Source organism: Seriola lalandi, unplaced genomic scaffold (genome assembly GCF_002814215.2).
Source record: "Seriola lalandi dorsalis isolate HSWRI2012SDOR001 ecotype SW California unplaced genomic scaffold, Sedor1 jcf7180002054879, whole genome shotgun sequence".
Taxonomy (NCBI): Eukaryota; Metazoa; Chordata; class Actinopteri; order Carangiformes; family Carangidae; genus Seriola; species Seriola lalandi.
The window spans coordinates 81603-95602 of NW_019525432.1; the positions used below are offsets into that span (position 1 = coordinate 81603).

General features: G+C 40.5%; 1 protein-coding gene across 2 annotated transcripts in view; it reads left to right on the plus strand.

The window, feature by feature from the left end:
- LOC111671475 (CMP-N-acetylneuraminate-beta-galactosamide-alpha-2,3-sialyltransferase 1-like) overlaps nt 1-14000 on the plus strand; it is a 58751-nt gene that overhangs the window by 39120 nt on the left and 5631 nt on the right. The window contains exons 4-6 of one of the 2 annotated variants that reach the window (XM_087179912.1): nt 9208-9387; nt 11672-11717; nt 13096-13732. In XM_087179912.1, the coding sequence (XP_087036038.1) occupies nt 9208-9387; nt 11672-11717; nt 13096-13230 (361 nt within the window). In that variant the 3' untranslated portion in view covers nt 13231-13732. Of the gene's footprint in view, nt 1-9207; nt 9388-11671; nt 11718-13095; nt 13733-13855; nt 13976-14000 lie in introns of those variants that run through there. The other variant, XM_023428574.2, reaches the window with a different exon arrangement.

A 14000-nucleotide genomic window follows, 5' to 3' on the forward strand; every position in this document is an offset into this window, starting at 1 on the left:
TATAAAAACCTTTTATTACAAGTTTTGCCAGGTTTGTTGCTGGGAGCAGGCGGTGGTGATTGCCGCCCTCTGAGCAGCACTACATTTTCAGGGCAGATTGGAGGCTGCAGTGAGTCACTAATCGGAAAGTGACAAGAGGAGCTAGTTGGTTAGCGTGCTAACTTCAGTAGAAGCAAATATGTGATAGAGACAAGAGTCAACACTGGTGTTGCTTTCCACCGATGGGGACAGAGTAAAGGAATGACGTTGCAACGGTTCTTCTAGACGTAAACAGTTGTTAATGCTAACCTTAGCTGTGTAGCTATAGCAAAACTTACAAGTAGCTCCTTTAAGTGTTTGTTGACTAAGAGAACTCCCTTGTTCATTCATTTACTACGTCCTATATAACAGACATGTTATATAGTAAATGAAATGAAATGAATATAGCGTACTCATTTCAGACACAGTCGAAAAGTAGTTTGGGTCTGTGGAATAAAGGCGTGGATGCTTTAGAGGAGGCTGAGACAATCACCAGCCTATCAGATATTCTGGGTGAAATGAGGACTGTCGTAAGATTGATGGCTTCATGACGATGTGGCTGATACAAAGATCTTATCAAGAGTAACCAAAGCGCTGCTTAAATATCCGAAAGCAAAATTCACAAAGCATTCTAGCTTGGCTCTTAATTTATCACGGCATGACTTTGTCAACCTGCCGTGACATGTTGCCTCTGTGTAAAGCCACATTACTGCACTTATCTTCTTTGCCAGCCTCCACTGTGACAGCAGCATGGCATTGTCTACCAATTCAATTATCAGATGACAGGGACACTACCGAGACAAGAGTTATTACTTTGGTATTAGCAGAGTAGTTTCCCGCAGAAGCATGCCATGTAAATATGCTGATTTCTCTGTCTTTGTCATAGCCCGAGCTTCACATTTGCAGTCGTGCTTGGTTGGAAGGCATGGTGCCGAGCCAAAAGGTCACCCTAGCTACACTGGAACAATCAGTGCACGACTAAGGTGTAGAATACACATTTCACAAAACATGGGCATCATATTTGAGGGCAATACTCTGCCCAGAATAGGTTTTTCAGAAAGTCAAATCACTCACATCTCTTCTGAACACGGAATAAATGATCATATGCAATTACATTCTCTCAGTACGTCTGTATGCTCTATGGGCACACCAGCGTATTTCGTATGAAAAGAAGTAGGCTGTCTTGGATGTGTGATTGTCTCATCATTCATATTTACTCTGCTGAATTGAGGATCAGTCAAGCTTATATTCTACACGATGATGTAAGCCCCTGCAAATAACTTCATTAAGATGGATCTTAAAGCCAGCAGATGTAATAGGTAGGCACATCACATTTGTGACTCAAAATCCCTGTTTGAAATTGGCTTTTAAACACGGATTTTCACACAACTAATGTGCAAGCTTTCCAGCTTTAGCCGTCTTCTGAGTTTGCCCCACAACTAGTAATGATGATCTTTAAACCTGTTTACACGATTCAGAGAGTGCACTTTTTCCTTTCTCAGTGAGAGTGTTGTTACCATAATCATATGTTCCCGAGGGCCCACGAATGACCACAATACGCCTCACAAGTGCCTCTTACTCACCAACAACCTCTGACTAAGGACAGATAGGCTGCTCTCTGTGTTTGTAATCAGTGCCCTGAAGCTCGAACAAAAGTCAAGTCCTCAAAGCTTGTTTTTGCATTATTCCTCCTGCTTATTATTATTGTTCTATCAAATTGGAGCAGGGCAATAAAAGACCTTAATAAAAATTTCGAATTAATTACTTCATTTTCATGTGAGCCCGGTCAATGCTGCAATCACATCTGTCGTTTGCTCAGTGAACCTATTTGTTATTGTGACACAAAGAACAATGGAGTTCAGGAGCTTGATTGCCTCTTGGGCTGCACACGTGTGTCACCAGGGCACTGTAAGAAACAAAGGCCATCCATCAAACGTCCATTTTGTGACGTGAATTGAAATGAGTTTATAAGTGCACAGAGCGGAGCAAGAATAAAACAGAAACCCCGACATCAGTGGCAGTTAATGTTTCCTTCTGCAGGAAATTGAATCAGCCTTGATCATTTAAGTGCAAAGTAAGCAGGTAGGTATGTTAAGGAGAAGAGCATGTAGACACCTAAAGGAGCTATTTGTAGGTTTTGCTATTGCTATATAGCCAACGTTAGCATTAACAGCTGTTTACTTACCAGTCTAGAAGAAATGTTGTGAGCTGACCATCAAACTTCAAAGCCACCCTTTTGTTTTGCTTCTATTTCAATCACTTTTTTTCTTCTACTGAAGTTAGCATGCTAACCAGCTAGCTCGGATCTGGCCAGCCTCATCTCTTTCCGATACCGAGTCACTGTAGCGTCCAGTCTGACCTGAAGAAGTAGAGTTGTTCAGGTGACGTATTATAAGCTCTTGTCATGTAAAAACATCGATGGCCGAAGCTCTCAGCAAGACTGGTAAGTAAACAGCTGTTAATGCTAACATTGGCTACGTATGATAGCAAAACGTACAAATAGCCCCTTTAAGGTGGATTCATTCTTGATGCTATGGTATGTCGTAGGTAGACTTACTACATGGATCGTACCACTGGAGCACTAAACAACTGTATCGTACGTGATCAGGTAGTATCGCGCTGTACTCGAGCTACAGTGTAGCTACAGGAGCTACCTGAAGCTATGCTGCAACCCGTAGCTAATGCACAACTAAAAATCCAATCTTTAACATATTATGCTGCAATTTGCTGCTTTGCTTCATTAGCCTGTCAGATTTCTAGCAGGCACAGAATTTGAAAAATCAACTATTTGTTCAAGGAAAGTTTACTTAAACTAGGGCATATTGCTTTTGAATAACTCTGGCAATCATTCTTCGTTTTACTGAAGATACAGCTACAAGTGAGCCCAGCATCGCAAAGTAATAAAGAGAAGGATCTGTATCTGGGCTGATCCAGGCATTTTTTAGTGGATTGGTATCGACTTCTTTCCTGACTGTAATCTGTGTTTTGCCCACCTCGGCCTGTTAGTGTTGCAGTGTGTAGCTCTCCTTTATGACAGACGGGCTCCACAGTGCAGCATTCACATCCAAGTGAAACTCAGATTGTATGAGTGGTGAGAGTCTGAGTCAAAACACTGAGGTTGGCAAAGTACATGAATTCACTTAACTCTGTCGCTAATTGCCATTAGCAAAGGGCAGGGTACAAAACATTCATGTAGGCTAGCAGCTAATTGTTTTTAGCCAACAATGACCGTCTCTTTCACCAGATAAAATGACAAACATCGCCCACGGCACATCATAGCTGTCACTAACTGCTGTGAATTTCATGAGTAAATTAGCATTAATTAAACATGTCTGTTGGCTGGTTAAAGTCCTCTCTGTTAGTTCTCAGCCAGAAAGAAGATCAACTCTTTAACACCACTGTACAATCAGCTTTGTGTTTATTAATGCATCAAATCTAATGTCTTCTCTCTAGCTGATTGCTGCAGGTCAATCTCAGAAGTCTTACTCTGCAGTTAAACTTTCATTTATTGTATCAGTAATTTAAATTTTATATTTCTGAACCAGTGTTGTCAGTATAAATGGGCTCCAGCTGTTATTTCAGTGTGTCAGATACATATTTAATCAACATTTAAATACATTTAAAATCGGCATATACCCAGTATTAAACGACTCGGACTGAGGCCAGAAAACTTGATTGCGACATCTCTTCAAAAAAACACAAGATGTCACAGAACCCAGTTTAGTTGTATTGTATAAACCACACTGCACTTTTTTCAAAGTGAAACCAAAGGTAGGTCACCGCAGGAAAGACTTGCACATGAAATCTTAATGAGTTTGAAATACTAAGTAACGAGCACTTAGACTCGTTAAGGGAGTTCCCACATTGTAACAGATGAGGGCTTCTTTAACGAGCTGTGAGGTGAGGTATGGTGAGGGTTTCACTAGTGGGTTTACCTATATAGGGAATCAGGCAGTCAGTAAGAAACATTCATTGTTGTTGGCAGTCTGGCATAGAGCTAAACCTGCAATGAGTTTTACACCCAAAACTCTATAGTGGATACCTAATAGATCAAGAATCGATTGCAACATCCTGCTATATACCTAAAGGACTTACAGTTCATTACACAGCCTTTCTCTTGTCTCGGTCTACATCAGTCCACATCTTAAGAGAGTGGATAACGTAAGCTGTGGTTCGAGGACAACTGTAAGCCATCTGTAGCTAACAGGCACCGTTCGACACTCAGCGCCACATTGAGTGCAACTTTAGTATTCATCCTGTTAATCACAAAGCCTCAAGCTTCAAAACCACACCTGAGACCCTGCGCCTTCATCTCATCTGTTGCCTCATTCTGGCCCCACCTCATAAAAATGTATACAGTGTTCATTCCTCATCATGATTATCAGTCGGCTGGAACCGCGTAGACACACTCCGGCTTAGAGAGGAGAGTGGTGGTAACAGCAGAGAAGTGCGGTGAGCATGTGAAGAAATGAGACAGGACTGAAACACCACTGACCTTTAAAGTGTTAGTTGGCTATTACATGCTGCGTGATCCGGCTGCACCGTGAAGCACAGGGCTGTGTTATAGAGAGTACCGTGGTTCTTCGCTTTCAGCATTTTGAGGGCAAATGAATAATTATCAGGCAAATAATGTCCAACAATCTGCTGGCAGGCAAACAGCCCTGACATTAAACATGATATTAATCATTATTAGCATCACAAAACGAAAAAAAAAAAAACAGACGATTCCCAGAGAGAAAAGTCTGAGACGTCAGACCTAACTGCAAAATCAAAGATGGCCTAAATCCACGATGATCTCATTGATGCTTTAATGTCAAAAGTGACAAATGACTGTGAATATGAAGACATAAACAGTAGTTTCCATTAATTAGTTAACCAACACTGACAGAATCTCTGCACTCTCTGATCGATAGCCTAATAATCAGAGTGCATTGTCATTTTTTTTTGTCTTCAATTATTCAGCTTGACATTTAGTGTTCATGTTAGCTGATATTGTGTTGGGTTTTTTTTTGTTTTGTTTGTTTTGCCCTAACCAATCAGTAGCAAGTGACATATCCAGCCAGCCACTGTCATGTGGAGTCGACACAGAATCTCTCCTATTTCTCTCATTGTTTAATTCAAGCCTCATTGCGGTTTCCCTCATTTGCAATGATGTCGAGATATATAGAAATACACAGAGTTAAAAATTCAAAAGAGGACAATATTCAGTGAAAGCAATTGCCGAGCCTCAACCTCCAGGGCTGAAAAATGAAGCCAACATGGAGGTTTGTGCTTTAAACGACAAATATATCTTCTCATGTATCAACACTTCAAATGAAACACAGGAAAAGTGTCTAATATGGGACTTTTAAAGAAAATGAGTTTTTGTGGCTGATCAGAGATGTGTTTTTGGGAGCAGTAAAGCTTTGGCTTATTGCTCGCTCAGGCAGGAGTCGGCAGCGGGGAACTTCTTGTCTGAAAACATATTTGCATGCTGGTGACCAATCGCTGCAGCCCGGCCGCTGCTAATCACTGATCTGCCTGCCATCAAATCCACAAATGATTTACACACAGGGGCACGAAACAAAAGATAAAAGCGGGCACACGTTTAAAATTACAGTTTAAGGAACATTACATTTTAAATCAACTAGAATTATTTCTTTAATGTTGTCATTGATTGCAGCATTGGAAATGCTTTGAGATAATGGTTGATAATTGATCACCTCCACCCCTCCACCCCACCCCACCCCTGATTCCCCTGTTTTATATTATCTGTAAATAACCAAGCACTGAGCCATGATATTAAGAGAGAGTATAAAGGTAATCGAGCCTTGCACAAGCTGCAGCCTAAAATCCACACTAGCAGGTGCACTGATAAATTACACCCGCACCTCCTTACGCAGGAATGACACCAAGCTGAGCAACGATACATTGATGTGAAATGGAATAAACAATTAAAACTTCTGCAGTCAGTGATGTTTCATTCATGCATTTCATCTGAAGTGAAGTCATCAATGTTTTCCGTGCAGTCCATCTGATCTGACGCAGGTTCTTGGTGGTATTCACCCAGTCTTTGGTCAAGCCGTGTCTGAAAATACAAGCAGACATTACTGTTTGCCTGTTTGCAGTGAAACACTTTTCTCTGAAAAACTTTAATCATTGCTTTAGACCTTCATACAGTTCAACCTGACTTGTATATTTAAGCCTTTAAGAGTCACTTAAAAGTGAGTGAAGTTGATTGAAGCTTAAGACTTGCAGCCCCCGTATCGTTCTGCTCTAAATCACTGGTTGAGAGATCTGTCATTAGTAAAAAGTGAACACTCTGAATTTCCCTCTTCCACTGACAGTGAGTCCTGCTTTCTCCAGAGCGGTGTCACAGACCTGTACTCGTCTCTAAGCTATACGAGAGCCACATCAAAATCTTTACACGAGCTAACGTTCGAGGGTTGATCCTAATTATTCCACTTTAAAATCTAAGAAGCAACCTCCGCCTGACACTGTCGTGGTCTGCGTTATCCTGAGCGGTTGTGTACACCAGGTAAAATGCCTCCAGCAAACCATCTTGTTGGCGAAATGGGCTTTTCAAATTCTCAATACATCTGCTCCAGTTTGTTTCAAGTCCATCTGGTACAAATTTCCAGCGCCTAGACAGGAGGGTTGAGGGAGTTACAGCAGAAGTTGAATATTGATGAGACCAATCTGAAATGTTCGCCTCCTTAGAGCAGTTGACACCACACGCCTCCACAAGATTAAGTGAAGAGAGCAGCTCACTGAATCCACTTAACAACTTAAGCTAACTTCTTGAGTGACCCCTTACAGACTTGCATTATCGCAGCATTGACCCCTACAGTGAGTGATGGCAAGACCTATACAGTCTTCTCAAATCTCAAGAGAGGCGAATCCAAGAAGTTGAAATCAAAGATGTGTCCATTGTGTTGTGTGGAATCAATGACAGTTTGTGCCTCAGTGTTTTGTGTTTGACGACATTAAATTGGATTTAGGTTTGGTCATTTTTGGGAGATTGAAAAAAGGAATAGAAATAAGAAACTTAAGGGAAAGTCTATTACTTTTGTGTATAACTTGAGAAGAACATCACATAAAGTTCCATCAAAGCCTAGTCTCCTGTACACCTGCATAAATTGTGGTAATTACTTACATATCAGTATCATGAAGAAGAAGTCAGATGAGTGTCTCTGAAGCATTGCAAGTGATCAAATACATTTAACCGCAATGGTTATTAATAATGTATGGGTGTAATAGCAGAGGCGTAAATCAAGAGCCGAGAAAAACCAACCTTACCTTTAAGCACTGACATAAAGTAACGTGATGGTACAGTAGAATATCCCTGAATGTGCTGAAGTAGTGATGAATTCCTCACTGCCGTACTTTTTCATTTGCTCTGGACACTAAGGATCCATTTGCTGAGCAATTCCCACATCCCCCATAGTTACCATTAGGGGAGGAACCCAAGAACATAGTGCTGTCAAAAAAGTGTTCTTTCCTACTGAGATACTGCACCGTAAAAAACCTCTTGCCAATATCTTCGTCTTCCATACATTGCAGTTTTGTTTTTTTTTTTTAGCTCGGTCAGAGCCACGAACCTGGTTGGTTTTGATGAGTGTGCTCATCTCTTAAAGCCACTGCCAGCGTTGGCCAGAGCCGGCTTTACTTCCCCCGAACAGCTGACAGAAAGAACAGTACTTATTGCTTGTTAATGGTCAATCGCTCTTTTTCTCCTCCTTCTTTCCTTTTCCAAACAGGCTGTGCTGTGAGTTTTTGTAGATGCGATCGTATAAAACGACACATCATTATTGTGCTAACTGCTCTTCCTACCACCAACCCCCCCACCCCCCCCCATAATGCTACAAGTGATGATGCAATATCATAATGATCAGTGCTGTGTCGATAATACCCACAGACACATCTGGTGCGGCAGCTTCATTACCGCTGACACAACACTTCTCTCCTCTGGGGCCGCCTGGCCTTCCAACACTTCACAGCTGTACCATTGCTTCAGTTTGATGTCGCATTAAAGACAGCTGTGCATCATGTCTCTACTTCCCTCTTGTTTTCATAAGCTGATTTAATGTATGTTTTTAATTCAGTTTCTCTTTCATTCAACCTTCAATTCGTGTTTTTTTTTAATCAGGCGCAGGCTTCAATATTTTTGGTTTTTGAAGATGAAAGGTGGATAGAAAAAGCTGTGAAAGCCGAATATGAAGCACCTGATTCTGCAATTTGCCTCAGCTCTACAGAGCGCCTTAGCAACTTTCAGCTCTTTCTTTTTGTTTTGGATTTCGCAGCGCTCAGCTTCACCAGCAGGCAGACACAGTTAGGGACAAACTTTTGAACACAGAGGAGCATCTAGGAGTATGTAACTTTGTGATGTCACAACAAAGCAGTCACCGCCCACAGCCAAACCCCCAAGCTCCGCCCACCCGGACCCACAACCCAACCTTGCAGGATTTGGTTTCTCTCAGTGTTTTACCTGAAATCTGTTATATTTCTATTAGATCACTCTGAAAAAAAGTCAGCCAATCAGAATAGAGGCTCAGAGCCTCTTCTCTCCTAGTTACAAAATGCTTCTTGTGGGAGGTGGTTTTCAGTCCTGACAGCCTCCGGCAGGAAATGTCAAGTTGTTCTATAGCTGTCATCTCAAGAGTCGGTAATGAGCAAGGTAACATTGCTCAGACCAGTGCTCCCAAACAGGTGATGCTACTCACACGGGGGGTCAACTCCATGATTTTCCTCCTCTGTGTCACCACCTTCCCCTGACGAAACCAAAAGCCACTGTCAAACGATGTTCCCACCAATTACTGCTCCAGCCAGAGTGAGTATTGTTGGACATAATAATAGGGATTCCTCATCTAGCTTGCCAAGCAGTAATTGTTGTGCTCTAAATGGACAGTGGATTGTTCTGAATTGCTGATTGGATGTCCAAAACACGGTGAAAACAGGACAAATTGCTTTTTGTATTTTTGTTTTTTTCCCCTCCCCATCAAAATGGCGATCATGCCTGGTTCTGCTCGTCTCGGTGTCAGTGACCTTTGTAGATTTTGGGGATTGATATAACAAAAGCCATTTTTGTAACCTGGGTGAAAAAACTCAATTTGAGCTGTCCCTCGAAAATTATGAAGATGACAAAGTAAAAAAAATAAGAGGAAAGAAGGACATGAGAAAAATAACCCAGTAACCAAAATGTCCCTGCAGAATGAACCAGGCTCCCACCAGTGGCTTTGAGGGGGATGTGGGTGCCAGAACAACTCATCATGTCATGTATCCAGAGAGTGCCATAGACCTGGACAACACCACCAGTCTGGTGCTGATCCCCTTCAAGACTCTGGACCTGCAGTGGATCATTAGTGCTCTCACCACAGGCACCATTAAACAGTAAGTGTACTTATCCAGCTTTAAAGCTGCTATAGTCAGTGTTTTTATATTAAGAACGGGTCAAAAGTGTAAAAAGGGGTTCGTAGTGATGAATCCGCACACATTGTTTTGGTTTGACAGCCCACACCTTTATTCGGTTTTGGTTCACTTTCACTTTTTCATCAGTCTCATTTGCAGCCACTGTCTGCTAGCTTTCCCAGCACCACACGACCAACAGTCAAAGTTAGCAAGTAACTGGTGAACGTAGCGAGACATTTAGCAGCTAAGCAAGACAGACTTAACAAGAAAATTAATACTGGACTTGGAAACATGGCTATAAATTAATGTTGCGCTAATGCTAACGTTTGGTAGCACTTTAGCCATATGATTGTAATAAGGTGAAAATATCTCAATGTTGTGTTTACAACCTGTTGCACTTTGACAACAAAATCTTGAAAGAACAAACAATAGACTGATTTAAAAAAGTAAAAAGGATAAAGAAATGAAAAAATTACATGAAAAAACACTAGTAAGATATAAAATGAATTTGTCCAATACAAATTCATCACTCAAGACGTGATAATTAAGAAAATTCACACACATATTTTTGTTTTTCATTTCCATTTGGTCCATCTTATTTCATGTAATTGTAAATAATGGTCATTGTTGCTTTCCCAGAATATCATTATTGGGAAAAACTAACAAATATAAATGAGCTTTTATTGTAATTAATAATGTGTGGAGCAGAGATGCTTCCTGTACCACCCCATTTGTCAATGAAACCAGAGTTCAAGAACTTTTACTGTGCTAGAAAATGACTCGTCAATGCACCATGATGGTGCATGTGTTGTCCTCCCAGATTCATTTACACTCATTTCAAATACCAGATTGCCATAACAATCACACTCACTCAGTATATTTGTCAGACTGCCATAACAGGGATAATCACTCCGTTTTAATCTTTCAGTAAATTTCACCTTCAGCTGCTTCATTCTCAATGACCCATAATCATTAGCTTGATTACTGGACATCCAGAGCAAAAAATTAAGCCTCTGCCAATTAATGCAGCTGCCAATAACCGAAACACGCCAGTGTGTTAGATGGTGGAAGGACGAGCAAGTCCAAACAAATTTTTCCTATAAATGTGCAGTTGTCTTCCAACTCTGCCAAAGCAATCTTTCTGCATCATTAAATTTCACTTTACTGGCAGTACTGTCAGCATTACCTCCGCAGCCATTTAGATCTTCACTGGCTGTTGTGAATTACTCTGTTACATTTTCTAGACTTGTTAAATAACACGGGGGTCTATGAAAGGACAGACCCCCGTGTGAGGGGACACAGGGGTAACTGTTCACACACCTGACTTTAAATAGTACCCGTCCTGGAATTAAAGCACTTCTCTATGGAACAATGTCAAGCCTGCGTGTGTGAAAGGATGCACCTTTTTAACATTAGGCTGCAGGATGTACTGTAGCGTACACCAGAGGCAAGACAGGTGATTTTTATGTCATGCCACACAAATCACAGAGGAACTGGTTAAACAGTCTATATCATCTTTCAACTGAAATAAGCCACACTACTGCAGAGGCAATAGCTTTGATTAACCTTGCTTTAATTGGAAACATTTCTTTGAATTGTATCTTCCTATGAAATCATAATATTTCATCTCAGCCATTATGGCGTCAATGAAATCTGCACAGGCGCAGTGCAGAATTTGCATGTTTAAATGTTTAATTTATCAGCTCAATACGATTTGTTTTCATGAAAATGGTGCTCACACAAGTTTTGCATGTAGAACCGCCTCTATATCTGCTTCCTGTTGCGGTTATGCGCCGTTGCGAGGCTTCGAAAGAAGCTTTTCATGTGCAGACTGGGATGGCCACCTCACGGGAGCTGCACACACCTTTATTCAAACAGCCTCTCCCAGTTTTTTTAAGTTTCAGCTTTGAACCGTCTTCACCAACCTGGAATGATGAACGAGTCCACGCTGCACGTCCCCCATGTGATGAATGATGCAAAATACAAAAAATAAGACAGTGAGCGTGTCGACTGAACAGCACTTTGACTTGCTCGACATGACTTTGGAATCTGCCCGTGATATTCAATCAGCTTTCCCGAGACAGTCGTAATGTTCCTGACACTGGGCATTATATTTTTAGACATGCCCTCAGTACTGTGATTGTGGATGTGGTACCAGTGATTGCAGACTCTCACGCAGAACTGTGTTCAGCAAAACAACATTTCAGGCTATTTTTAAGGCAGTTGAAGCCCAGATTTTAAGTCCCTGGTGTTCTTTGTGTTACAGCACGTATTTACCTGTCATGTCCAGGATAAGAGCAAACAAAGATAAGGTAAGTTTTACAAGAATTATACCTGCATACATTTGTAACTTTAACAAAAAAAAAAAAGATAACATAAGATTACTTTTGTTTGAATATGATGTTTTTGATAATAAGAAATCCAAAAGTGTGTGTACACCTGAACCACTTATATGTGATTATTGAACATCTCATTCCAAAGCAAATGGCCTGATGTGTGTATCAGCTTTTGCAGTAGCGATACGCAGTAGTATCACATGCTGATTCATAGTGCTATTAACAGTGGTGGAAACTTGCAAGTACAAAATTGAGGTACTTATGAGTATTTTCATTTTTTTCAGATTTTACATGTGCAGAGGAAAATATTGTATTTTTTATTCCTCTGCTTTTATTTTATATCTTTAGCCACAAGTTACTTTTCAGATTATGATTTTACATGCAAAATATGTAACGATCTTAAAATTAAAAGTAGCTAAAAAACTGGCTGCACATTTACAAATTACAACATTGAGTAATAATATTTAATAATAGAATCTGATAATACTTTTACCTGAGGAGCTATTTGAACGCAGTTTTTTTTTTTTTCTTTTTAAGACTATGATTCTACTTTTTCTTAGATAAAAATCTGACTGCTTCCAACACTGGCTTTTTCACTTTGACAAGTGCTGTGTTGCTGCTGTCTGACGGGCGTATGGCACATCAGAACAGTGTGTCACTTGGTTTGACTGACACTCACCGCTCATGCCAGTATACGACACTTCCTCAGCCTTACATGTCACTGCTGATTATGGTCTGTTGCTGCTGTGTGCCACATAAACATCTCATGCCACTGGTCTCCTACTGACAGCTGTTACAGCATGTACCGTGTAAAACTGGAAACTTCTGTCATAACGTTATACTGGAAGATATCTATTCATAGTTGGCAGCTGTTACTGAGTCGTTGAACACTACACTTTTCTTTTTCTTCTTTTCCTTTTTTTTAGTGTTTGATTAATTTAGTTATATGATTCAATATTAAATCATGTTGTTGGAAGCTAAATGTATACATTTATTTATGAAGATAAAAGGCAGTATAAAGCAATTTCATGCATTGAATGAAGCAGAGGGCAGTGGCATAAGAAGAGGTATCCGCCAGTAGAACACCAGCAACAGGCCACATGTCAAAGTGACGTTCCCTTAGGAATCGGTATGTTAAAAAAAACAGCTGTATAAGCCGATGCCACTTAAACGGGAGTGACACACCATTGACCACTTTTCAATCTCAGTCTAAGTGAAGTGTGTCCCTTAATTTGAACCGAGGGGATCAGTCCAAACCATTAAAAAACAGCTCCAGCCTCAAGCTTCTCAAAACAAAGCGCACTACATTTCTGTCGGTATATGGAGTATAAAATGCTATTTCATGTTTTTAAAGACACAGAGACGGTTTTACATGCTGGTTGTCTCTTCACACTTTCAACTGTTGCAACAACCTCTACACCTGCCTCAACAAAAGAAAAAGCTTTCAGTCGGCTTCAGACTGTACAGAACTCAGCTGCCGGGCTTTTAACAAGATCTGAGAAAAGTGACCACATCACACCGTTTTCAGCCTCCTTGCTCCGGCTCCCGGTACATTTTTTGGAATTGATTTTAAGATCCTACACTATTGACTTTTACAGCTCTTCACGGCCTCTGTCCATGTTATACATCTGTCCTCTTAATTGCATATGAACCAGTTCGTAGCCTGAGATCCTGGAGCAGAGGTCTCTTAGTTGTTCCCGAGGCTGAAAACTAGAGGTGACTTCATTTCATTGACTGCACAGATTTCTTGATTCGAATAGATCTTTGCCGGTGAAACTGTAATTGGTTCTGTTTTTATTGACTGGCTAGAGTCCAAAATTATTTATGGATTCATTGATTTTTTTATTGATTGCCCTTTTGTTGGTGACTCTGTGTCCTTGTATGACCTGCTTGTCTTATTTTGCTGCTCTTTGTAATGCACATTGTAACATGGGTTCAGAAAAGTGTTCCTTAAATAAAGATTATTATTATTATTATTATTATAAAGCTTATATTGAACATGTGTTCTTTCTGTTATTTCTTTTTAATTACCAAGTGTTTTATGGAAGTATAAAATAATAAGCAGATTCCAAACTTGAACCAAAAAGCTGAACGTCATATTAATTCTTTTGCAGGTGTTGATTTACAGTCCCACATTTTTCAAATACGTGTACGAGTCTTGGCTCGAGGGTCACGGACGATATCCTTCAACCGGCTTCCTTAGCTTACTGCTCGCCATCCACATATGTGACAAGGTAAGGTGGACGGCGGTATTCAGTA